The sequence below is a fragment of the Notolepis coatsorum genome (assembly GCF_963971535.1).
Source record: "Notolepis coatsorum genome assembly, chromosome: 1".
NCBI classification, from domain to species: domain Eukaryota; kingdom Metazoa; phylum Chordata; class Actinopteri; order Aulopiformes; family Paralepididae; genus Notolepis; species Notolepis coatsorum.
The window spans coordinates 147,663,222-147,690,364 of NC_140165.1; the positions used below are offsets into that span (position 1 = coordinate 147,663,222).

General features: G+C 43.3%; 1 protein-coding gene across 7 annotated transcripts in view; it reads right to left on the reverse strand.

Moving 5' to 3' along the window:
- ncor2 (nuclear receptor corepressor 2) overlaps nucleotides 1-27,143 on the reverse strand; it is a 530,049-nt gene that overhangs the window by 145,249 nt on the left and 357,657 nt on the right. For 6 of the 7 annotated variants that reach the window (XM_084332594.1, XM_084332592.1, XM_084332597.1 and 3 more), the window contains exons 9-11: nucleotides 6,543-6,609; nucleotides 1,371-1,543; nucleotides 1,043-1,136 (exon numbers count right to left, since the gene is read on the reverse strand). In XM_084332594.1, coding sequence (XP_084188720.1) covers nucleotides 1,043-1,136; nucleotides 1,371-1,543; nucleotides 6,543-6,609 — 334 coding nt within the window. The remainder of the gene's footprint in view (nucleotides 1-1,042; nucleotides 1,137-1,370; nucleotides 1,544-6,542; nucleotides 6,610-27,143) is intronic. The other variant, XM_084332593.1, reaches the window with a different exon arrangement.

Genomic DNA, 27,143 nt, shown 5'->3' on the forward strand with positions numbered 1-27,143 from the left:
CTATCGTTCAGGATGTAGGAACGTTTTACTTTTTCATTCACACATTCATACGAAAATACCGTCTAGAGTATAAATATGTTTTTATCGTTTTCTGCAGTATTTCCTAGAACGTGAGATATAGACATAAATGCATATATTAGATTATCAAATGCCGTTTGATACCGATGCACGCTATATTAAAAATGCAAAAATGCAATCGTCAGGCGTTTTATGCAAAATGTGGGGTATGCTTGGGGATAACTATATATAAAACATTATACACTGTTATCTTCATTTTAAGGGTAAATATTAATTTTATTTTGTGGGAGGGAGGAAAATGGCTCTTTTGATAGTAAAGGTTGCTGACCCCTGAACTAGTGTGTAGTCCTCCCTTTCACCAGTAACACACTGCTCTAGCATTATATTGGCTCAACTTGCACATGTTCATTATCATTATCTCCAATTCCGGCACACAATTTGATATTACATGCTAGCCAGTGTGAAGAAACACAAAGACAATTGCAGTGGGGGAGAAATTAGTTCAGTCGTTTCTAGTTTGGGCTTCAAAGCTTCAGCATTATTTATCAGCTAATAATCAAAGCGTCTGTCTTACTGTGCGCAAAGTTTCAATGCAGTGGGTAGATAGCTTTTCTGAAAAGTCTAACAGTCCAAGTTTCAAAATGAATGCTGGATTATCATCATTTCTATAAGTCATTTGTATGCTGATGTAGAAACTTTTGTGATAAACAAAAAACAAAGCATTCAACCCTAGTCCAAATCAATGGGGAAATGGGTGTAGTTCGGGAATATAATGATCCTCCTTCACACAGATAAGGGGAATAACGCTCACAGACCTGAGTGGCAGGTGTGAAGTAGCCAATCAGAAAACACTAGGGGTGTTAGGTTCGTACGGAGGAAGGTGAACAAGTTACACAGGAATCAGAAGGTGAACAAGTTACACAGGAATCAGATGGTGAACAAGTTACACAAGAATCAGAAAACAACAAAAGTAAGTGCTTTTGAAGTAGAACTTCCTTTTCCACAGCAGGGTAGGAGAGCTCACCTCTTGTTCGGATATGCCGTCGATGATCTCCGAGACTTCGTGTTCGCTGCGAGCGGCAGACGAGTTTAGCCCAGCTCCACGCTGCCCCACACGGCTACAAAAAGGTTAACAAAGAGGCCAAGTCACTTTATACGCACGTCATAATACTGTCAACGGTGACACACACGCACACACGCTCTCAAAATGGAACATAGGCAGAACATTGCCAGATCAGTAACTAGGCAACAATTCAAAGTGATAGATGGCCGGTGCACCTGTTCTTTTATTCCAACATACATGCTAGACTCCCCTGTTGAGAGAAGAGAGAAAATAAAGAGGAGGCCCTCACCTCTGCATCCGCTCCTGCAGCTCTCTCTGCTTGCGGATCTCGGGGAACTGCTTCTCGTAATACTCGCGCACCTTGTTCTCCTTGGCACGGCGCCGTGGGTTGTTCTCTATGCGTTCCACCTTCTTTTCCCAAGCCTCCATCAGCTGGTCATAGCGTTGGCAGAACTTCTGTTCCTGGGGGAGTATAGGAAGAGAGAAGCACCACACTCAACATGTTGTAGAAACACACCAACATAAAACAGTCAAATTAACTTACCACAAATCTCAGAGGATGACGCTAAACGGTTAGCTGAACCTATCACACTAGAGGAGCTCAGAGAAGCAATTGCTGATATGCAGCGGGGCAAGGCTCCTGGTTGGGACGGCATTCCACCGGAACTCTATACTGCATTCTGGGATGTACTCGGTCCCTTATTACTTTCAATGATTTTACACTCAGTCGAAGAGGGCAATTTTTCCAGGGATGTCAATATGGCACTTATATCCGTTCTACTCAAGAAAGATAAGGATCTCACAGAATGTGGCAGCTATAGACCCTTAAGTCTCCTCGGAGCCGATCTCAAGCTATATGCTAAGGTGCTAGCCATCCGACTTCAAAAGCATATGAAATCTCTGGTTAACCCCGATCAGACTGGCTTTATAAGAGGCCGGCTGGTCATGGATAATATCAGACTGTTACTGCATGTGATTGATGCCAGCAAGGATGTCGCAACCCCTACGGCTGTCATGTCCTTAGACGCGATGAAGGCCTTTGACAGATTGGAGTGGTCATATTTGTGGGCAGTCCTTAGAAGGATGGGATTGGGTGAGGGGTTCATTCACATGATCAAAGTTCTCTACACAGGTCCTTCGGCCATGATCTTAACAGGGAAACTCTGCTCACCACTCTTCGCTGTCTCGCGCTCTTCTAGACAGGGTTGTCCTCTTAGTCCCGGACTCTTTGCTTTATCACTCGAACCTCTAGCTCAGTACATAAGACAATCCCGGATTATATCTCCTGTGTCAATTAAGGGCACACATCACCATATCAGTTTATACACGGATGATGTACTCCTATTTATGCAGAACCCCGCCGTCTCTCTACCCCATCTTCTCCAAGTAATAGATGACTTTGGCAGTCTGTCTGGATTTAAGATCAACTGGCCAAAATCAGCCTTCCTTCCACTCAATGAGACTGTGAAGGCAACCGTCCTCCCAGCAAACATACTCATGGTAGAGCACTTTAAATGTCTTGGGATTGAAATATTCCCAACTATTAACCAGACAGTAAAGTATAACTACTCCAGCTTGGGTGACAGGATTACGAATGATTTTAACAGGTGGTCCAAATTGAAAAACTCATTACAGGCCCGTGCCTCAATAATCAAGATGAATGTTTTACCCAGAATTAATTTTATCAGCTCCATGCTACTGTTATCTCCCCCTGTTGGTTACTGGCAAAAACTGCACTCTGCTGCATATAAATTCGTCTGGAACAACAAACGCCCACGCTTAAAGAGGTCCACTGCACAGAGGAGTAAACTCGACTTCAAGTATTATTTTCAAGCTTACTCTTTGAGACCTCTCATCACTTGGTTTGACGCTCAGGCAGCCGTGTCCTGGCGACCATTGGAGGAGAAGATGGTATCCCCACATAGACTTCAAGATATCGTGTATACCAACATTTCAATTAAGCAATGCAAGTTACGATTTGGCCCTCTGATCACACATGTGATCCAGATTTGGCGTGACACACAGAAAGCACGTACTAACCGCCATAAATGGCACACGCATTCCCCCCTATTCAATAACAACTTACTCCTTATTGGGCAACGACCCGTTAGATACCCTAGATGGGAAGGGAAAGGCATTCATACATTGGGAGATATCTTTGATGACTCTGGTCTCCGATATTTCCAAGATCTATCCATCGGATATGATCTCGCCGGAAACTCCTTTTTCTTTTATTTACAAATGAGAGCAGCTCTAAAGGCTCATGGCGTTCCATGGGACGCTCCACTAGAGTGACACTGGTTTCACAAATTATTTTATGACAGGGAGACATCGAGAGGCTTCGTCTCTGACTTTTATCGGCACTTACTTATGTCCTCATATAAAGACCTACCCCTAGATACGATTTGGAGAAAGGATGTCCCTGAGTTGGATATAGATTTAGATTGGGATGCAGTCTGGGAAAATATTAGGCTATCATCACGCAACCCAGATCATCAACAGATTCATCTAAATTTTGTTCATAGGACTTATTTGACCCCCAGGCGATTGAACCTAATGGGTCTCAGACCTGACTCTCGATGTACCTTGTGTCCAAACGGTGCCATTGGATGATATATGCATATGTATTGGGAATGCCCTCCTGTTGAGATCTTCTGGGAAAATGTTACCTCTTAGCTATCAGAGATTTTCTCTTTGACCATACCGACCTTGCCTTTTGTATTATTGTTAAATGATGTTTCCCAATTGCCGACCTCTGTACATGTAAAGAGACTCATTTTGGCTGGCCTTACAGCTGCCAAAAAGTTGATTGCCTCATGCTGGATACAACCAGATAGTTATGTCCGAAGCTATGGATTCTCACCTATCTTGATGTTATTTATTTGGAGATTTCCACTGCACGTGTCATAGGTGTTAATGAAGCCAATATCGCGGTCTGGTTGGCTGTGGTGGGAAAGCTAAAAGAACGCATATGACTTTGGAAATTGAGTACTGAATAAGGTATTATGTGAATGTCTCGCGCTGGGGTCCTGGGGCGAGAGGGGGGGGGGGGGGGGGGGGGGGGGGGAGAACGAGCGAATATTCATGTATGTTGGTGTTTTTTAGTGTTTTTTTTGTTTTTGTTTTATTTATTATTTTTCAGTCTTTGGTGTCCTATGTATATTCTATGACCCCCTTCTGGTCTGGGTCTGGTGGTCGTGGGCTCGGACTGGGGGGGCCGTGGTTCGGGGTCTCTGCGGGTCGAGGCACCAAAGAGGCGTGGTGCTTTGGCTCACGGGGGAGCCGGGCTGTGGGTCCTCCGGGGTTGTGGCTTGCGGCTGCCGGGCCTGGAGGTGGAGGGGGCTCGGGAAGCCCGTTTTATAGTAAATGTTTTATTTTCCTTATACTTTGTGACAACTTATTTTGACTGGTTATGTATGTAAATGTATAATCTGTCTAATTTATTGTCTAATCATTGTTGTGTTAGTTTATGTTTTTGGATGTCTTTTATGTATTATTGTTATTATTGTGTTGTGAGTTATGTTGTTTCATGTTTGAAAAATGAAAAATAAAAAAGATTTGATCACAAAAAAAAGAAACACACCAACGTGTTGTAGAAACACACCAACATGTTGTAGAAACACACCAACGTGATGTAGAAACACACCAACATGTTGTAGAAACACACCAACGTGTTGTAGAAACACACCAACATGTTGTAGAACACACCAACGTGTTGTAGAAACACACCAACATGTTGTAGAAACACACCAACACACCAACGTGTTGTAGAAACACACCAACCAACGTGTGTAGAAACACACCAACGTGTTGTAGAAACACACTAACATGTTGTAGAAACACACCAACATGTTGTAGAAACACACCAACATGTTGTAGAAACTAAACACACCAACATGTTGTAGAAACACACCAACGTGTTGTAGAAACAGACCAACGTGTTGTAGAAACACACTAACATGTTGTAGAAACACACCAACATGTTGTAGAAACACACCAACATGTTGTAGAAACGAAACACACCAACATGTTGTAGAAACACACCAACGTGTTGTAGAAACACACCACGTGTTGTAGAAACACACCAACGTGTTGTAGAAACACACCAACGTGTTGTAGAAACACACCAACATGTTGTAGAAACACACCAACATGTTGTAGAAACACAAACATCAGAATAACTTATTCCTTTTCAACACTTGATTTAAAGGAGGCTCAAGTGTGCACTGTGCTGCTATATTATCTAGGATAATATATCGGATTGGGACTCAGCAGATACTCAATATTAAATTACTTGGATCAGGGGCAGAAAAACTTGATCAGGACATCCCTACCCTCGATAGTAGGATTTAAGTGGATTTAAGTGTGGTTAACAGTTAAATCCTTAACAGTTCTAAAAGTGTGGGGCACAGATTAGGATCAAGAGGAAGTTAGTGTGCCCCGTTTATCTTCTTCCCTACTATTCTATTCTCCGGCATTCCTTTCCTTCACTCTGTCCCTGCATTTCTACCCTGGTGTGCTCTTCCACATGTCCGGAGGACGCAGCGTGCTGCGCTGGTATTCTACTGGGAGTCTGGCCTCGAGTCATTCATGGCCCAGTGTTTTCCCAGCTCCTCTACGGACAGGCTGTAAAGCAGACCATTAACCCTGGAGGAGACACAGCCCTCGGTGGGCTCTTAAATGACAGCGAGACGTCTCCCCGCTCACTCTGTCCGCCAGGAGCTACCGCCTCCACTTACCCAGAGCCTGGGAGGAAGCTGGACAGTGGCCTGAGGCTCATAGAACATGATATAAGGGGCTGCGTCAGGAGCTGGTCTTTTCTACCTATGCATGGTCTTGAAACACAACACTGCAACTATTTTGCTGGGAGATGTTTTGCAATTTCAACAAATTTTTCAGAATGCAGTGTCTGTCATTTATGTGATTTTGACAGATGCACTATCACTGTGGATATAAACAACAATATATACACAACAACACAAGCTAGGTTCCAATAGAGGCAAATTCCACAAAATAACTAAATAAAGGGGGACTTGATTTGTGGTAAAGATTTTCTGTCACGGCTGTTGATTTTGAGGATGTCCGCCTGACTCTGACATCAGAGCTCGCCCCATCGAACCCAGAGTTATTTATAGCCCTGCTCTCTGCCCTGCTCAATCATGGGCAAATGCACCACAGACACACACATGTCTCATTACAGTCCTGGGCTGTACCCAAAAAAAAGGAGGAAAAAAATGCACTTGGGCAGTCTTTGGATGGTACCACAGAAATCTTTTTTAGTATCTCCATTTTTTTAACCCCTGCCTGTGGCCCAAAGTCCTGTGAGAGGTCAGACAATAGATCACGCCAACTGTGTCCAGCAGGGCCCTCTACCTCTGCCTGAATAAAATGGACAGTCACTTCAAGGACCTGCTGGCCCCGTTTCAGAGCAGTCATCTGTCACAAACCAGTCTCTACTCACCCACTGTTTACGAGCATGGTTTCTCCTCTTGAAGTACAGAATGAGCTTCTTCCTCATCGCCTGGTTTCTGTGATGGAGGAGGAACGGATAAAGAGAGTGAGGAGAGAGAAAGAGGAGGAAGCAAACAAGAGAAACGAGGGAGGAAAGTCAATACAAAGGCAAATATTTCATCGCATTCAAACTCTGTTGGGAATCAGTGATGTCGCATTACACTTCCTATGGCACTCACCATACCTTAGCAAAATAATATATATATATATATATATATATAAAAATGATTAAAAGCTTGTAATGTTGATTTAGAATTCGAATGTCAACATTATGAATGAAGCTTTGCACTATTCGGTACAGCCCTAGCATGTTTTGCTATTGTCAATTATCTCACTTTTACTAGGTGACTAACTCAAATATGCCACCAAAAAAAGAAGGAAAATGGATATACGGAAGTTTTTTAGTCAAAGGGCAGCAGAGACAAGTGATACAGGGACACAGGTAAGGTCTTACAATGGCTTAGTGATTATAACAGTGCAGTTCAGCATTCAGTAACCCATACTTTTTGTGAACGTGTTTTTGATACTACATTCTGTTGAACACACACCTCAAAACCGTACCTAAGGAAAATTGGCTCAATTGCAAGAAAAATAATAGACAGTTATGATATTACATTCTGCTCAGCATAATTTGTATGCAAAAATATTGTGGTCTGTTGACACATTTCTATACTAAATGCTTTTGTAGTCCTGTGTCATACCTAAATGTCATATAAGTGAATTGTATAGAAACAACTCACCAAAAGTGACTATTGCACAACTGATTTGACAAAAAAATCCACCAAGGGGATGTTCTAGGAGCAGTGTTTTCAGCTAATAACTATAGAGTAGATAGATCTGCAGGCATATGGTTGAAAAATAATTCAGACGAAAATGAAAAAAAGTATCAGGGGCACAGAAGCTAAAAGCTGATTTTCCTAGTTCAGTGCAAACTCTGGGGACCTTAAATGTAACCCAATCACCAGAGCGAGTATGATAAGATCCAGAGTTCCAGTCCAGTGATGAAGTGATGTAGGGTGGAAAATCACCAATAATGACTTTACACAGAAACAGTTGCAAGTCATGTTTATTTGTCAGAGAGGACCATCCAATCTTATTATATAGGATAAAATGATGGGTACCATAACCGTCAGTGATAAATCTAAGGGCAGAATGATATGAAAATATCGATCATGGATATCAGGATTTTTTTATATATTTGTTTTGTATGGCAGCTGGGTCGTCAGAGGAGAGTCGTGAGGAAACGGGCAGTGCAGGAGGATGTGCCAGTTCGGCCCAGAGCAGCACTGATTCTAATAATAACACCACTGATGCTAGCCTAGCACTCATCACTGCTGCTGGATAAATTACCCCAACCTGCGACTGTCACCTTACAGATACTCCACCCAAAGTCTGACATTCACTCATACACTCAACAAATGTGGGATTAAGTGGCACCTGTGAAAGGTTTGGTTTCATTGGCTAGGTTTTTGATGTAATTTGAGCAAAGACTCCAATAAAGGATTAAAAAAAACAGGTCACCGTTGTTAATCCTCCTAGCATTTACATTTAGTCATTTAGCTGACGCTTTTATCCAAAGCGACTTACAAGTTCTGTACGACAAGTCATCAGGAAGGGTACAACTCTATCAGCTGAGTAACAATGTTCATCGAAGTGTTGCGTGCTACAGTGTAGGTTAGTTTATTAGGACAAGTGCATGACAGTAAGGTTAGTTAGGGTTTTTATTTCAGATAATGGTTGAAGAAGTGCGTCTTTAGTCGACGGCGCCAGCGAGCAGTGCGTTCAGGGAGCGAAATTTACTTTTTGACTCACCGGCCAGTGGCGGGTAGATGGGAAGAATCTACCCGCCAAGCATATTTCTTACCTGCCAACTTTTTTTTGATAAAAAAAAATTATTATTATTTTATATAAAAATCTTTTTTTTTTAATAAAATATATATATTATATAATCATACTTGTGATTCTGTTATCTGCGAGACATCGCCACCTCGCTGTCTGCAAACAGCTCCACTGTCTGTGTGTATACTCGAGTGGCCTCCAGCTGCAGCAAGGATTCTCCGGCGCTGCAGCTGGACCCTAAACGCTACATTCAGCATGCAAAAGGATTCTCCTGAGCTACAGCTGGACCCTATTCAGCAGCGATGTAAGCCAGGGACTCGAATACGCATGTTGTTGTAGGACATTGATGTCAGGAGCTTTCTGTAGCTACTGCTGGATGGCGTTGGGACAACGCCTCAGTGAACTATTTAGTTTACTGCGACATTTCGTAGTGACTAGTGAGCTACCTAGCCAACGGAGGTATTATGCACTGGACTATTGCTGGAGCATTTGTTGATGTCGAGAGCTATCCGTAGCTAGCCGGCTGGATAACGTTACACAATGCCTCATGTATTAAACTAAGTGAATAGTTGACTGGGTCATTTTGTAACGGTAGCTAACGTTATCGCCACCACGCAACAAGTCAAAATGCTCGCTATCTGCAAACAGCTCCACTGTCTGTGTGTATACTCGAGTAGCCTCCAGCTCCAGCAAGGATTCTCCGGCGCTGCAGCTGGACCCTACTGGAGCTAACGTGTACTAGGTAGCTACCTATCCAACGGAGGTATTATGCACTACTAGACTTGCTGGAGCATTTGTTGATATCGGGAGCTATCAGTAGCTAGCCGGCTAGATAACGGACAATGCCTCAGTATTAAACTAAAAGTGAATAGTTGACTGGGTCATTTTGTAACGGTAGCTAACGTTAGAGCAGTCAGCAGACTGCCCGGCCCGACTCTAGCCTCTCTGTTTACATGGGGTTGGGAGGGGCTGGAGGAGGGAGGAGCAGCGCGTTGCATGTCTGTGTGCTTGAGACAGCGAGTGAGAACTCCGCTAAGAATTGGATCATGTTATTCGATCGGTTTTCACATGACTATTTCGTTGGCCGCCACATGGCGGACAGACCTCTCAGTCCCACCCGCCAAATGTAAAATCTGCCCGCAAATGGCGCTTGGCAGGCTTTAATTTCGCTCCCTGAGTGCGTTGCAGTAGTCGAGGCAGGAGATGACTGTTGATTGGACGAGGAGTTGGGTGGCTTCTTTTTTTTTTATCCACTTTTTCTCCCATTTTCTATATTTTCTCCCATCCCAATTTCGTATCATCCAATTCAACCCTCCCCTGTCACGAACGCTGTTTCTTGCTTCCCACAAGCCGGCTGCAATGTGGACTAAGTCATACATAGCACAAGTCCCCTCCGGTACTTGAGGTAACAGCAGTCGCATCTTTTCAACTGCGCAGCTCGATCTCTCAGTGGCGAGGAGTAACGCGTGGGAGGCTCACGCTGCCCCCGACACTTCCTGATTCTACTGCGCAGGCGCACCAACCGACCTGTAGGAGTCGCTGTCCACAACGCCCGATCCCCACCCATCAGTTTCCCACCCCCTAATACGGCCAATGTGTATTAGTATGAACGACCAGCTAAACTGAAAGCAATGTGGAGCGCTGGGCTCGAACAGGCGAGCCCAGCGTCTCCGCATTTGTGGCGAGCGCCTTGCCCACTACGCCACGTAGCCGCCCGGAGTTGGGTGGCTTCTTTTGTCAGTAAGGGGCGGATCCTTCTGACGTTGCTCAGGAGGAATCCGCAGGTTCGGGTTGTCGCTGCGATGTGAGCAGAGAAGTTCAACTGGTCATCGAGGACAACACCAAGGTTCTTGGCGGTCGGGGACGAGGTCACAGCTGCATTTTCGACTGTGATGGAAAGGTCGGCCAGGGGGGAGGATTTAGAGCAATTCTGTTTTGCTTAGGTTCAGTTTGAGGTGGTTGGTCGTCATCCAGGCGGAGATATCGGACAGACAGGCCGAGATCCGCTCAGAGACGTGGATATCTGAGGGAGGGAAGGAGAGGAAGAGTTGAGTATCATCGGCATAATAATGATACGAGAAGCCATGAGACGTGATAATGTTACCCAGTGATTTAGTGTAGAGGGAGAAGAGAAGGGTCCTAGGACCGAGCCCTGGGGGACACCCGTCCACAGGGGGCGGGTGGCCGACAGGGTCCCTCTCCATGACACTTGGTAGGAGCGGTCATTGAGGTATGATGTCAGCCATGTCAGCGCAGAGCCAACCATTCCCATTCCTGCAAGGGCCGCGAGGAGGATCTGATGGTTGACTGTGTCGTAGGCTGCAGATAGATCTAGGAGAATCAGGACAGAGGAGAGGCCTTTCGCTTTTGCTAAGTGAAGTGCCTCTGTGACCGCAATGAGGGACGTTTCTGTGGAGTGGCCAGTCCGGAAGCCTGACTGATTAGGGTCTAGGAGGTCATTCTGTAAGAGATAAGCAGTAAGTTGGTTGGATACAGCACGTTCAAGTGTTTTAGAAAGGAAGGAGAGAAGAGAGACAGGACGATAGTTGCCTACGACGGTGGGGTTCAGGGTTATTTTTTTTTATGAGCGACGTGACTCTGGCTTGTTTTGGGAGGTGGGGACCACCCCCGAGTTGAGTGAGGAGTTGATGGTTGCAGTTAGGAATGGGAGGATGTCTGGTGCTATGGTCTGGAGGAGTGGGGAGGGTAGCTGGTCCATCTGGCATGTAGTCGGATGGTTCGACGTTACCAGTGTCAGGGTCTCGGCTTCTGTAATGGGAGAGAAAGATGACAGAGTGAAGGATGAGGTTCTCGATTCAGTATTTGGAATGGATGGGGGTTGGGAGAAGGAGCTGCGGATGTTCTCCACTTTTTCCTCAAAGAAGATTGCGAAGTCTTCGGCAGAGAAAGATGAGGGAGGAGGGGGTGGGGGGGTAGTGAGGAAGGAGGACATGGTAGCATGCAGTTTGCGAAGATTCTTGGAAGAGGCCTCGATCCTATGGTGAAAGAAAGAAGCTTTGGCATTAGGCTTTGCTGTACTGTATTGCCGCTTTTCCACTGCATGGTACATACTCGACTCGATACCTGGGAACTTCATTTGTTTTCCACTGCAGGTAGACAACAGAGGATTTTGAAGCTAGCTATGCAGCTAACCAGTGCCTTATTAGCTCATGTACGCTAGTCACAATGCTAACGGTTATACTGGGAAATCACAGTCACATTAGCACATAGGCTAACATAATTAGCTATCTTTTTTTTAGACTAAACTCTTTGTTCTTGGTGGTAAATTGTGTTGATAATAATAATAATAATAATAATAATAATAATAATAATAATAATAATAATAATAATAATAATAATAATAATAATAATAATAATAATAATAAATCAAATTTCTATAGCGCCTTTCATGAAACCCAAGGTCGCTTTACAATCAAGAGGGCTTGGGAAATGGGGCAGTAGGGGAAAAGGGAAAAAATGGGAGGATGAGGGCAGGTAAGGGGTAATGAACCTAATCTAATCTGTGACGTACGTGGGTTGGTCATTATCATTATTATCGTATTTGTAACACCATGTAAACATCAGGTTAGTATATGTAATATTTGTTATTTGTATTGTATATGGTGTGTGTCACCTTTATATTTATCCATTTTCTTTCTCCCTTTGCCAGGTGCCGCCCTTCTCTCTGATTGTGCTGATTGCCTGAGGAGTGGCACCTGCGGGCAGTCAGCCTCGGTAGACGGGTGGTTAAAGCCTGGCATGTGACACACATCCGGGCGCCTCATTCTGTCATTTGCCAGTGACCAGAGTGGAATGAGGTTGCCTTTGATTGCCACTATTGTGTGGAGCTATTCTGTGTCATTTACCACTATTGAGTGGATAACTGGATATATATATATATATATTGTACTCCTTATGCTATTTACCACTTTGTGTGGACTTGTAGATTGGTGTACTGTTGCTGGGTGGTTCCCAGTGCCAACCTCTGGCTGGTTAGCTGGTGTCTGTGGACACAGTTGTACTTGTGTTTGTCTTGCTGTATTTACCGTTTGTTCTCCCCTACCCTTTTCCCAAATTGTGTGTTGTGGGTTTCATTCCCTATTGAAATAAATATCATTTTACTTTGGAAAACGCCTCGTCTACTTCCTGCCGGGACCTGCGCTTTAAAGCACTCACTGTGTTGTGAAGGATCAGATTAAACCGAATATATATATTTATTTATGGATATATATTTAATAGTATTTGTATATCGTTTGATATCCCTTGTATATTCCTTGTACATATACACTGAATATCCCTTTAGTCTACTAACAGCCCATAATAGTTTCATTCTCTCATTGGACAAGAACTTGGCGCCAGCAGCCAAGCCCCTTGGTTCAAGTTCAATCGTGCCGACGAACATGTCGTTACTAGCCCGGTTCCGCGTAGGAATACGTCTGGCGAAATACGAATGGTACTATTTGTTCACAGCGCATATATATATGGCGCAAGTAAAGTAGAACTTTCTTTTAGTCCCTTAGCCCTTAGTTCTTTACCCTCCAACCTAGTGGCAAGACGTTAAGCCTCACCCACGATACACGTGTGGTGCAGTATGGTCAATTTGGCCTCAGAATGGCATTGAGACATCGTGTGGATTAATAGTTGAATTGTCATAGTTTGGCACTATACCGTAGAGTGGGACGTATTTCTATTAAGTTAATAATAGTCTATTATGTATGGTGCATCGTTCGGTTAGAGTTATAAAGTGAGCAGTACCCCCATCGTTTTCCTCGCGTTATCTAGAGTCTTAACCAGGCTGGGCAGACCACGAGTGGTGCGTTCATCCGAGGAGTTCTGGGCTAGGACGAGTGGACCTGCACATTGGATTACCTTACCCGGACGACGGCGAGCCCTACACGGCTTGGATTATCTACTTGCTTTGGGTGCTTTGATTATGCCATGGATAACAGCCAACACTGGTAAGTGTTGGAACTACACCCGAGAGGAGTCCAGGTGAGACGGCGCTCTAACCCGAGTGAGGTCGCCTCACGTCTCTTCGTTGTGGACCGGCAGCTACCGTCTACAAGAGGGCCCAACGGTATTCATCTGTGGACCAAGGTTCTGTGGGCACCGTGTTCAGCACTCTGAATTCTCCCAAGAAATCGTTGGCCAGATGGGATATCGCCAGCGGCTCTCCTAACCCCCCCCCCCCTACTGACTTACAACCAGCGGGACCCCCTTTAGTGTATCCAGCTATAATCATTAAGTACCATCGCTATAGTTCCCTAAAGAACCAGGTTGTATACTTGCTTCCTGCGTAACCAGAGATTGGACATTCAATGTTGATTTGCCTACGAATACTCATTTGCCTTACAAGTGCATTCAAATCATAAATGTCATTAAGTGAACGTTGTATATACCCTTTGCTATATATTAAATATTCGACTTATACATTTGTGTGGACTTGGTTTCATGGTGGGAAAGTGTTCATCATATCTATATCATGTACTGTGTGGCCAGTAGTTAAAGTACATAAAGCGGTAGTGGTTTAATGATACCATACTTATCAATACAGTCAGGGAATTATACCCCTCAGTTACACACTGGATGGGCTGGCTTCACAACAGCCCGGTCCAGGTATTTTGTATTAGGTCATCAGACCTTTGGTTGTGACATGGGGGCTTGTTCCTTTGCCCAATTGTAGAGTCCCTTGTTGTGTATGTGACATGTGGCCTTGTCAATTGGGGCGTGTCAGGTAGGTTTGCGTTTTCTGTTTGGTGGTATTGTATTTCCGTTTCGTGCTGCATATTTCTGTGATTTTGTCATTCGTTCCTGTTTTGTGAAAACTAACCCATTTCATTTTATGCCACATAGGTAACGGGTGGATCCGCCTGGTTGGTTAAGGGGAGGGGGGCGTCACGTTGTGTACTCCGGTGGAGTGCGCAATGATATCGGTAAGTGACTGAAGATATGTGTAGCCCTCATCCCGCTAGGGGAGATTAGTGGGGATAGTTAGTGTAAACCAGGTGGTCCTAGTTAGTTGGTTAGAACTGACGTTTGTTGTTTTTATTAAGTGATAGATGTGGTAGACCTTACGGTCGTATACATCAAATTGGTTGGCTTTTGGAAAAAGGAAGCGTGACTTAAATTAGTTTTTTGTCACGTTTGAATTATTATTGTCACATATTATATTTGGTAAGTAGGCTATTTTGCTGTGGCTTATTGTGGTCTAGTGTCCACTTTTGTTTGTTGGTAGTAACGTGTGTTGCTACGGTAGTTTAGAGAACTCTGTTGCATAGTCATATTCTGTGGTAGAGGATTTGGCAGCTTTTGATTTAGACTTGTTTGTGGCAGATCTCTAACGCCAACCTGTGGGAACTCACCAAACAGGACACAATAGAAATTCAAATCCGGAGGAGGAAGTGGAAGTGGATAGGTCACACACTCAGAAGAAAGAAATCAATCACAAAGCGGGCGCTGACATGGAACCCACAGGGCAGGAGGAAGAGAGGCAGACCAAAAACCACCTGGAGAAGAACCACAGAACAGGAGATGAAGAAAGAAGGGCTGTCCTGGCAAGATCTGGAGCGGAGGGCACAAGACCGAAGAGGATGGAGGAGCTTCGTGGATGGCCTATGTTCCTTTGGGAATTTAAAGGCCTAAGTAAGTAAGTAAGTAAGTAAGTGGCAGACCCTACAAGCGGTCAGGTTGATGGCTGCAAAAAGGCGGAATTGTTATTAATTGCAAAACATTATGGCATTTCTGTTTAAAATTCCCAGTGTAAGGCAGAAATGAAGGCAGCTGTGCTGGCTGGGTTATTGGACCAGGAAGTGTTCGGCTTGCCCACAACCCAGGGGGTTGAGATGGAGGACATCACTAGGGATGGGTACCGAATTCGGTACTTTTGAGGTACCGAACCGAAACACGTCGGTACTACCGAGTATCGAATCAAGTGAGAAACCGAAAAAAAAATAAAAAAAAAATAAAAAAAAATATTTTTTATTAATTTTTTTTTTTACTTTTTTTTTTGCTTTTTTTTTATGTCAACGTTCACACGCACAATATATGCTTACCTAGGATTTGACTTGATTCAACAACAAAGCAGTCGGAGCAATGACAAGCCGAAAACTGTCGAAATTGTAGTTATTTGAAGTTTGGATTTTTTTTTTACAACTGAGGTAGGTAAATTAAATTTCGACAGTTTTCGGCTTGTCATTGCTCCGACTGCTTTGTTGTTGAATCAAGTCAAATCCTAGGTAAGCATATATTGTGCGTGTGAACGTTGACATGAAAGAAAAAAAATTAAAAAAAAAAAAAAGTAAAAAAAAAAAATTTATAAAAAATATTTTTTTTTATTTTTATTTTTTTAAAGTACCGAAAAAAGGTACCGTTGGGTACCGGTATCGATTCACAGGTACCGGTACCGGTACCGGTATCGGTTCAAATGTGAAAGATACCCATCCCTAGACATCACGCTTGGCGATGGTTCTGGTGGGGTGAGTGAGGCAGCTGGTCTTGACCAAAAGGGTGGGGCTATTTCAAAAAGACGGTGACCAGTACAGCTACTGAGGCTAGTAGGAGGCAGACCTTTGGTTGTGACATAATCTAAACTAACTAATGGGGGAAAGCCTTGGTGAAGAGGTGTGTTTTGAGAGCAGTTTTGAAAGTGTCCAGGGTTGTGGCGTTGCGGATTTCAGGGGGGAGAGAGTTCCAGAGGGTAGGGGACGCCACGCTGAAGGCTCCGTCACCGAAAGTCCGTAACCTGGTGCGAGGGATGGAGAGGAGACCCAGAGATCAGTTTAGTTTTGTTTCATCAATATATGAGGCAGAATACACTGTTAATGTATATATTTTTTGTTTATTGCACTTTGTTCTCGCTGCAAACAAATAATGCTAATGTTTGGCATTTGTGCGTTTTGTTTCACGCTCCAAATTGGGTCCCAAATTGCGGTACAAATCAAGGAGAATGTGTCTCGGGTAACAGACTCTACTTATGTGCTCTCTGCAAATAGACTGCCCTATCTCTGAAAACATGCTCCCCGCGGAGCACACCCTGTGACAAGTCTTCTGATAACGCATGATAAATCATGCTGCATTCATTCGGAAAGTCCCGGACTATTCGATCTATCATTAGAACCTTTAGCACAATATATAAGACAATCCCAATCCATAGAACCAATCGTAATCAAGGGCACACAACATAAAATTTGTTTATATGCGGACGACGTAATACTGTTCATGCAAAACCCCAACACCACACTGCCTCATCTGCTCAAGTTGATTGAGAACTTTGGAGATTTATCGGGATTCAAGATAAATTGGCCGAAGTCGGCTTTCCTTCCACTTAACGCCCCTGCAAAAAAAGATATAACCCTCCCAGGAGAGATACCTATGGTAAAACATTTTAGATGTTTGGGAGTGGAAATATTCCCCACCATAAGACAAACGGTGAAGCACAATTACACAAAAATCCAAAACAAAATCAAAGACGACCTTGATAGGTGGGCACAACTTAAAAACTCAGTACAGGCACGGATATCAATAGTTAAGATGGACGTACTACCTAGAATCAACTTCTTCAGCTCAATGCTACCGTTACCCCCTCCAGAGGGTTACTGGAAAAAATTACACTCCTCCACATACAAATTTATTTGGAATAACAAACCACCACGTATAAAAAGATCCACCGCACAGAGAAATAAAGCAGACGGTGGCATGGCATTTCCAGATTTTTTCCACTATTTTAAGGCGTACACTTTAAGACCATTGACAACATGGTTTGATCCCCAAGCATTAGTATCCTGGAGAAAATTAGAAGAAAACATAGTAGCCCCACATAGACTGAAGGACATAGCATACACTAAACTATCAATTAAGCATTGCGAACGGAAATTTGGCCCCATAATTACTCATGCGATCCGGATATGGCGTGAAACACAAAAAAAATATCCTAACCCACATAAATGGCACAATCATACTCCCTTATTCAATAACAATGCACTCTTGATTGGAAAACGACCTATAAGATTCCCTATATGGGAAAAGCAAGGCATACACTCATTAGGGGATGTTTTTGTAGTTATGAAGAAATACGCAAAAAATGTAATCTCACCAAGTCCACACATCTTTTTTACATAGTTATTGTTATGTTTGAAGACCCAAGGTGTTCCATTAAAGAAACCAATTGAACACCACAGATACCACAAATTCTTCTATGAAAGAGAGACATCGAGAGGTTTTGTTTCAGATTTTTATCATCAATTACTAACGTCCTCGTATGAAACCCTCCACCTAGACTCCGTCTGGAGGAGGGATATACCAGACCTGGAAAGTGATTTTGATTGGCAAGAAGCCTGGGCAAATGTTCGACTCACATCAAGGAACCCGGACCATCAACAAATCAATCTTAACTATATTCACAGGACATACTTGACTCCTATAAGACTCCAAATGCTCCTTATGTACAAATGGGGACGAGGGGACATTTATGCACATGTACTGGGACTGCCCACCAGTTAAGATATTCTGGAAAGAGGTGACCCAGCAATTATCAAATCTCTTAACTTAGAATATACCTGTACACCCCTCTGTATTACTGCTGAATGATGTTTTTGAGTGTGCAGTACATCCACAGCTAAAGAGATTGGTTTTATCGGGTATCACAGTGGCTAAAAAGCTGATAGCATCACGATGGTTCCAACCGGAAAAAATGTGCCGAAAGGTCTGGATTATTACATATCTCGATGTGATCTATCAAGAAATATCTACAGCAAGAATTTTGGGTCTCAATGAATCCAAAATGACATTGTGGTTAGAAGTGGTGGAGAAAATAAAAGCTAGCATATAATGGTAATGTCTGGTTAGGAGCAAGGGAAAATGGATGGATTATCCAATGGGGGGTCCGGGAGGGGGGGGGGTACGAGCTAGAGCATATGTGTGTAGGTTTTTAGATAACAGGTATTAAGGGTATATCCTATATAAGACAATTAACTAAAATGTGATTTCATTGGATGTGCACTGTCAACTAATGCTTGTATATCTTATCGTGTGTTGTCATGTTTGTTTATGTGTTTGTTTAAAAAAAGAATAAAAAAATAAAATACAAATGCTATTCATAGGGTTTGACAATAATTACTCATGTCTCTATTTTACAATTAACTATACTTAATGAGTCATACCGAACACGTTGGTGTTGAAACTCTAATGCATAGGTGTCAAACTTGTGGCCCGCCACGTCATTTGATGTGGCCCCCAAGAGCTCTGGTAAAAAAAAAATATATATTTTTTTTTAAACATTAATCTTGGGTTAAAAAATAGCGGCGTTAAAATAATTGTGGGTTAATGCGTTAATAAAGCTTTAACTTTGACAGCCTTAGTTATTACACATTCTTACACATACATGTATGTTGAACATCTGAGGTATTGATGAAGTAACAAAGGAAAAAAGCCAAAAGCACTTACTCCTCAGACATTCTTTGACAATTTTACAGCCCAAAATACAAAAAAGATCCAGGCGGAATAGGTAACAAAGGGTTGAAGAAATATTGTCTGAACTGTCAGATGCAAACTGGCTGTGTGACATAACCGAGCATCTCGCTCAATTGAATAAGAAGCTGTAGGGACGCAAAAAAGTCCCACCCAAAACTTGACCAATATAGTTGTGAACTGAGACAACCCTTATTTTGTTATTTTTGAGTACAGTTACAGTTGTGTGTTCATGCAGACACATAATAGCAATTTCATTATGAATTGAAAATGGGGGACCCTGATGTAAACAAGTCGAAAGTCTTTCTCTGGTCTGCATCCCCTTAACAATTGTGTGTATTGAGCTGTACTGTACTGTACCCATTCTGCAATCTGTTAATTAAAGTTAATTAAACTATCTTCCATTAGTTGGATGTATGGCCTCTGCAAGGTTGTGTGCAGCCATTTGTTTTTGTAACATCTGCTACATCTGTCCCACTTGTTCTTTGCAGCTCACAGTTGTTAGTTTTGCCCCTCTTGACTGTGACAAAAAGGTTTTGAACAAACTTAATGTCATAGCTTGTATTTGATGATATTCTTCTTTGTTATTTACTTGAATGGTTTGATCATTGATTGGAGTAATATGGGGTTCTGATAAACAAAAATTTTGTTTTTGTTAAAATAACATAAGCTAACATATATTTTTACATCTATGCAAATGCATATGCAATATGTATAACTTGAATAAGTAATAAATACAGAAACAACATGTTTAACAATATGTAAATGAGTACGGTAGCTACATTTATTTTACATTAACATTTATACGGTCTTTGGCCCTTTGAGGGCAACCATAATGCTGATGTGGCCCTCTGTGAAAATGAGTTTGACACCCCATGAAAGGACAAACGGGTCCACTGACGACGCGGTCTCCCAGGTACTGCACAACACAACACCCTTTCTCACCTTGACAGTCAGAAGGGGGGCCATGTGAGATTGCTGTTCATTGACTATAGTTCAGCTTTCAACACCATAGTCCCCACCAGACTGGTTGACAAGCTGATTGATCTGGGTCTGAACTCTGGCCTGATCGCCTGGATCCTGGACTTTCTGACCGACAGGCCCCAGGCGGTCAGGGTGGGTGGTAGGGCTGCACGATTTTGGGAAATAATCTAATTGCGATTTTTCTGACAGATATTGCGATTGCGATTAAATTTGCGATTATAATTATAATTTTTTTAAGCAGCCCCACAGAGGTTTATTGTAAAAATGCGGCTTGCATCTGGCCTACACGGTGGGTCTTTTCAGGACACCGAGCCTGAAAATGTTTCTTTTTACCAATGGTACCTTTTTTCTGTACTTTACTCTCCCTCTCTGAAGTCTAAACTTCACAACACACAATCTAAAACCCCTTACCTCCCTCTCCCAAACCGATCTTGTATTTCAATGGGACTTCCTGGTTAAATAAATTAAAAAGTAAAAAAGAAAATATATATATATTGAGATATATATATTTTTTGCGATTTGATAATTGCATCATTCCAAATCGCGATTTTGATTAAAAAGCTATTAATCGTGCAGCCCTCAACCTCCAACTCAATCAGCATCGGGTACCCCCAGGGCTGTGTTCTCAGCCCCCTGCTGTATTCACTGTACACACATGACTGTGTGGCCAGGTTCCTCTCCAACTCCATAGTGAAGTTTGCGGACGACACAGTGGTGGGGCTGATCTCTAACAATGACGAGAAGGCCTACCGGGAGGAGGTTGATGTACTGGCACGCTGGTGCCGGGATAACAGCCTACTCCTGAACATTGGTAAAACCAAGGAGCTGATCGTTGGATTTTAGGAGAATACAGCAGGGGACACACAAGCCACTGTGGATAAATGGGGCTATCGTAGACAGGGTGAGCAGTTTTAAGTGCCTGGGAGTCCACATCACAGAGGACCTGACATGGACAACTCACATAGACACTGGTAAAAAAGGCGAAACAGCGCCTCTACCACCTGAGACAATTAAGGAAGTTCAGAGTATCTGGGAAGATACTCCATTCCTTTTATTCCGGGGCTGTAGAGAGTATTCCGACTGGGAACAACACTGCCTGGTTTGGAAACAGCACGGCGCAGGACAGGAAGGCCCTACAGAGAGTGGTGCGCTCAGCAGAGCATACTACGGGTATTGCACTACCACCCCTGCAGGACTTATACAATAGGAGGTGCAAATCCAGAGCCTGCAGAACAATGAAGGACCCTCACCACCCCAACAACAGCCTGTTCAAGCTGCTGCGGTCAGGCAAGCACCTCCATATATACGCAGCAAGAACAGAGACTAAGGCTCAGCTTCTTCCCTCAGGCCATCGGAACACTGAACACTGATCTCTCCACACACAAGCACACATGAACACACACACTACACATTACTATTGTATTCTTGCACAATCGTAGCGGGCATGGCCAACCGCATTTCACTCTATGCCCTGGTATGTATGTGATAAATAAACTCTTGAAAGTCTGTTGCAGTTTTCCAATTCTACCGCTTGGTGCCATGTACGCACGGTCGGAGCTGTGCGTAGATGTATGCACAATCTCACACTTTGTTTCGAAATTATCATACGCACGGTTTACACACATTTCTGTGCGTACGCAGCATTGATAAATGAGGGCCAAGGACTTTCAAGTGATCCATATTTTGTTGCTTTAGCCTGCTCCTTATATTCAAATGAATTAGCCCCAGGCAGGGAACAAACTTAACGTTTTGACTTACCAGCCATTTGGCTGGTAGATTTTAAAAACTACCAGCCAGGCAGAATTTTTACCAGCCAAAGATTATAAATAGCGTTTTAGTATATCGCCATGTGTTATTATTACTATAATACTCTCATATGCTATTTTCAATTAATATCATAAACAACATAAGGAATATTAGCATAATTTTGAGTGTACTGAAGGAATGAGTCAGTGTTAATAGTTTTAAATGCAAATAATTTATTGAAACATAGAAGTGGGGTCGGGACACATCATATTATGTTATGATGAATTGAAAATGGGGGACCCTGATGTAAACAAGACGAGTCTTTCTCTGGTCTGCATCCCCTTAACAATTGTATGTATTGAGCTGTACTGTACTGTACCCATTCTGCAATCTGTTAATAAACTTTTCAATCAATCAATCAATCACACACACTGTTTCAACTCACCACCCCCGCATCATATTGTAGTCTAGTCTGTCTTCAAACGTCCACTCCTCTCGAAACTTTTTTATATTTGAATATCAACATTATCTGTCCATCCTCAGTAATCCTCAGTTTACTATAATATACTCCTGACTGACTTCATCGTCTTTCCAAACGCACGCACCCCCCCCCCCCCCCCCCCCCATTTCCCTTTCCTCAGTCCACACTGTTCTCTATGGCTCTGCTCTGCCTCTGATAACGTAACGTTCATTTTGGGCGATGTGGGCATAAAGCATGTTAGTTGCACTTGACCCGTTGTGAGAAAAAAGTTGAAGTCTGTTGAAGTCCGAACATTTAAATCTCTCCGGTCATAATGTCAGGTGAAAATAATTCCCTCTAAGCACAATTTGATTATTTGAATTGTATTAAAATAGGCTAAAATTAAATAGCCTATGCGATGAACGAAACAATCATTACATTTGTTTCATCGTTGCTTCACCAAGCAGGAATGACAACGATGTTGTCAGCGGGAGCTTGGTGCTGGATTTTGCGAGAAGCATCGAGCTGCAGAGCCACAGAGCCCACCAGCGGTGCCCGCACGGTGCAGTACTCTAATTCAGCCATTGGCAATTCAGCTGCTGGGTGGGGGGCGCTGCTGAGCGGTCCCCAGACCAGAGCTGAAAACACTGCTGCTCTGTGGCTCTGCAGCTGCATGCTTCTCGCAAAATCCCAATAGTATCTAGCTGCAGAACCACAGCACCAGCAGGCTGGGGTCCCGCAGGCTGAGGTCCGGCAGGCTGAGGTCCCGCACTCTTCCATTGGCTGATTTGGGTCACGTGACCGTCCCACCCAATGGCTGAATTGGAGTGTTGCACTGCGGGCATTGGCTGATTTGGGTCACGTTGCACTGCAGGATTGATTGATTGATTGATTGAAAACTTTATTAACAGATTGCAGAATTGGTACACGTGACCGCCACAGGCCCCGATTGATTGATTGAAAACTTTATTAACAGATTGTAGAATGGGTACAGTGACCGATTGATTGATTGTTTGATTGATTGATTGATTGAAAACTTTATTAACAGATTGCAGAATGGGTACAGTGACCGTGACAGGCCCGGATTGATTGATTGATTGAAAACTTTATTAACAGATTGCAGAATGGGTAGAGTAACGTCACAGGCCCGGATTGATTGATTGATTGATTGAAAACTTTATTAACAGATTGCAGAATGGGTATAGAGGTGTGATAGGTGTGAGGTGTGATAGGTGTGAGAGGTGTGATAGGTGTGAGAGGTGTGATAGGTGTGAGAGGTGTGATAGGTGTGATAGGTGGGATCGTGTGAGAGGTGTGATAGGCGTGATAGGTGTGAGAGGTGTGAGAGGTGTGAGAGGTGTGATAGGTGTGAGAGGTGTGATAGGTGTGATAGCTGGTCTGACAAACTCCCTTATGACTGTTTCACAGTCCTTGCTCTCCTTCTCTGCTATCCCTGTAAAAACCAGACCTACACTGTACATCCAGAAGAGATTCCTTCAACTTCCTGTTGTCTATCTCAATTATGTCTACTTTGTTTCCCATGTATTCCACCTTTCCTTTCAGCTCAGCATTATCCTTGACCAGCTCATCAATTTGTCTCTGACTGAACTCCAAGCTTTCTTTGAGGCTCTTAATTTCCTGCATCATCAAGTCCAACATATCCAGTTTATCAAGTCTCTTATTGATGGCCTGTAATGTTAGATTCATGTCAACCTCTCTTATTGTCAGCGCTTCCTCCAATGAAGCTTCCTCTCCATCTTCAATGTCAGAACGTGATCTTTTACTCAGTTTGGGCTTAATACAGTCTGTAATCTTCTGTGACTTTGTCTGAATGTTATGTTTCACAGGCTTCTGTTGCGACATGTTGATATTGTCGTAATGTTTGTCTATAAAATGCTCCAGCTGAAACAGCTGTTCAGAAGGATCCAGTGTGCTATCCCTGTGCGGTATTTCAGTACAAGAAATGCCCCTCTACAGGGCTGTACACTGCGACGAGATGGTCGCAAATTGCGCCCTAATTTGGTCCTTGCGAGTTTAAAATAATATCTGGGGGCAAGCTTGCGAGTACTGATTTCAACCCTTCATTCGCATTTCACTCCTAAATTAATCCATACAAATTGGATACAAAAGGCATGTAGATTTATAATATTTTTACTTAAAACTATACTACTTTTGCGTATACAGTCATTATATTCCAAATAAAATAAGTCCAGAGTCGAGACTCCATGCTGCTCCCAACGAATCCCAATAGTATGCAACTGCAGAGCCGCAGAGCAGGGGCGCTTTTAGGTCCGGTCACAGGCCCGCTCAACAGCGCCCCCCACCCAACGGCTGAATTGCCAATGGCTGAATTGGAGTATTGCACTGTGCAGGCACAGAGGCCCCGCTCTGCGGCTCTGCAGCTGCATGCTTCTGGCAAAATCCAGCTTCCAGCTCCCGCTGCCCAGCCGTCGTTATCAGAACACTACACACATTTCATAATGTTCACGGCAAACTGTAGTTGATCACCAGGTATGTTTTATTAACGTAGAATAATTCATATAAGAAAAACGATAGGGAAATCTCTTCCCTTTCTCCACTGGTTAAAAATGCCAGGAACTGAAATTGAAACTTGCTGTGCGCCGCAGTGATATGTGTTTATTATGAAATGACAATTGCGTGTTGACACGCCCACTGCGCGAAGCCTCCAAATAACTTTTTCCAGTTTGCACATATCTATTATCTATGACTAATTCTATCTATTTTTAGGGGCAAATGCAGTGAAATAGTCGCGCTGTGGTTAAATGACGTCATTGCTATTTTAGAGCTGCTCTACCGGTTACAAGGTATAGTCAAAAGTGGATAGAAAACACAGTACTGTGTAAAAGTATTAGGCACCCAAGAGTTTTTATATAAATTGTCTTAGATGTAAATAATTTTTTTTATTAGTGTGTCAGTAGACTACTCTTAGTACATTTTCATTAAATAATTTTTTAAAGCATCTTCATGGTTTAATAATGCAAACATATGTTGCAGGGACTTATTATAATCATCATATTGGCGTGACTGTATGCATCAAAGGGTTAAATCAAGCATTTTTAAGTGCTTTAGAGGAAATGTCAAAATATCGCGATATCATTTAGAGGCCATATCGCCCAGCCCTACTATAATGGTAAAATAGTTATTAAAAAATGTGCCCCTAAAAAATATTTTTTGCCCCTAAATTTCTCATTTAGGGGCAAGTGTGCCCCTAGTGAAAAAGCTTAGCGTACAGCACTGCTCTACACAGTTAAACAGTTAAACTGGCCTGATGGTGTAGCCTGGGCCTGGCCTGATGGTGAAGCCTGGGCCTGGCCTGATGGTGGTAGCTGGGCTGGTGATGTCTGGGCCTGGCCTGATGGTGAAGCCTGGGCCTGGCCTGATGGTGAAGCCTGGGCCTGGCCTGATGGTGGTAGCTGGGCTGGTGATGTCTGGGCCTGGCCTGATGGTGAAGCCTGGGCCTGGCCTGATGGTGAAGCCTGGGCCTGGCCTGATGGTGGTAGCTGGGCTGGTGATGTCTGGGCCTGGCCTGATGGTGAAGCCTGGGCCTGGCCTGATGGTGAAGCCTGGGCCTGGCCTGATGGTGGTAGCTGGGCTGGTGATGTCTGGGCCTGGCCTGATGGTGAAGCCTGGGCCTGGCCTGATGGTGAAGCCTGGGCCTGGCCTGATGGTGTTAGCTGGGCTGGTGATGCCTGGGCCTGGCCTGATGGTGTAGCCTGGGGCTGGCCTGGTGGCTGGTAGCTGGTAGGCTGGGGCTGGCTGGTAGCAGCTAGGCTACTACTAGCCTGGTGGCCTGGTACAGCCCGGTTGGCCTGAGCTACTGCAGGGCCTGGCCTGGTGGTAGCTGGCTGCTGCTGGAGCCTGGGCCTGGCCTGGCCTGGTGTTAGCTGGCTGCTCCTAGCAGGCTTGTTTGTTTATCCAAGCAGGTAATTCAAGCAGATTTCCAGACTAAATCCAGTCAGTATATCACTGAAGGCAATATCAAGCAAGCTTTAGCAAGAAAACCCATAAAAAGCTATAAAACACATTTAAAAGACATTTAAAATCTCATAAACGTTACACAGCTGTGAAGCACTTTGAGCTGCAATTCTTGTATGAAATTGAAATGTGCTATACAAATATTTATTATTATTATTGGGCTGGATATTGTGCTGGGTTGCTAAAAGCAGGTCCATGTATGAGAAACAAGATGAGCTACCCAGTGATGAACAACCTTTCTGAGAAAACTACGATTATTATTAATTAATTGGGGGGTTGTGATGTCACACTGTAGATGGGGCTTCACAAATCTTTGAAGTCACCCGCACATTCTTATTTTATTTTATTGCACTTGTGTTTATTCTATTCTCAATTAAATGTTTCTTATGTTTGACCCCAGAGAGCAGCAGTTGGCTAAGCCACCAAATACTGGGGATCTAAATTACCAAACAAACCACACAGTACATGTCATCGGTCATATGGCGCCCTAGTGCCAGTTTCATAATAAATATGGATCGCCATGAAATAAGGAATTATTATACATGACTATTATATGCAAGTAGGCTGTCTAAGCTATTTTACAATATTATACATGAACTGCTTGTTTTTTTTCATCTGTTTATTACTTGTTTTTTATTATTATTTATTTTCAATTTATGTTCGAAATAAATAAACTCATTCATTCAAGATAGAATAGAATAATTGTCATTGCACAGTATACAACGAAATTTCAGGGGAGCTCCCACAGACCGTAGTACAATATATACATACATGAACAACACATATAACACTGTACATAACAGAATATTTTAAATAAAGTGCATGATGAGTGGTAACAGTGATTATCAAGTCCAGGTAAGTGCATGGTGCACGTGAGGGGACAGTCAATGAGCGTTTAACAGTCTGACTGCTTGGGGGAAAAAACTGTTCTTAAATCTTGAACTCTTGGCATGTATGGACCGGTATCTCCTCCCTGGGGGAAGGAGCTGAAAGAGGTGATGTGCTGGGTGAGACTGGTCCTTGATGATACACTTGGAGCGGTGGAGGCAGCGGGAGGTGAAG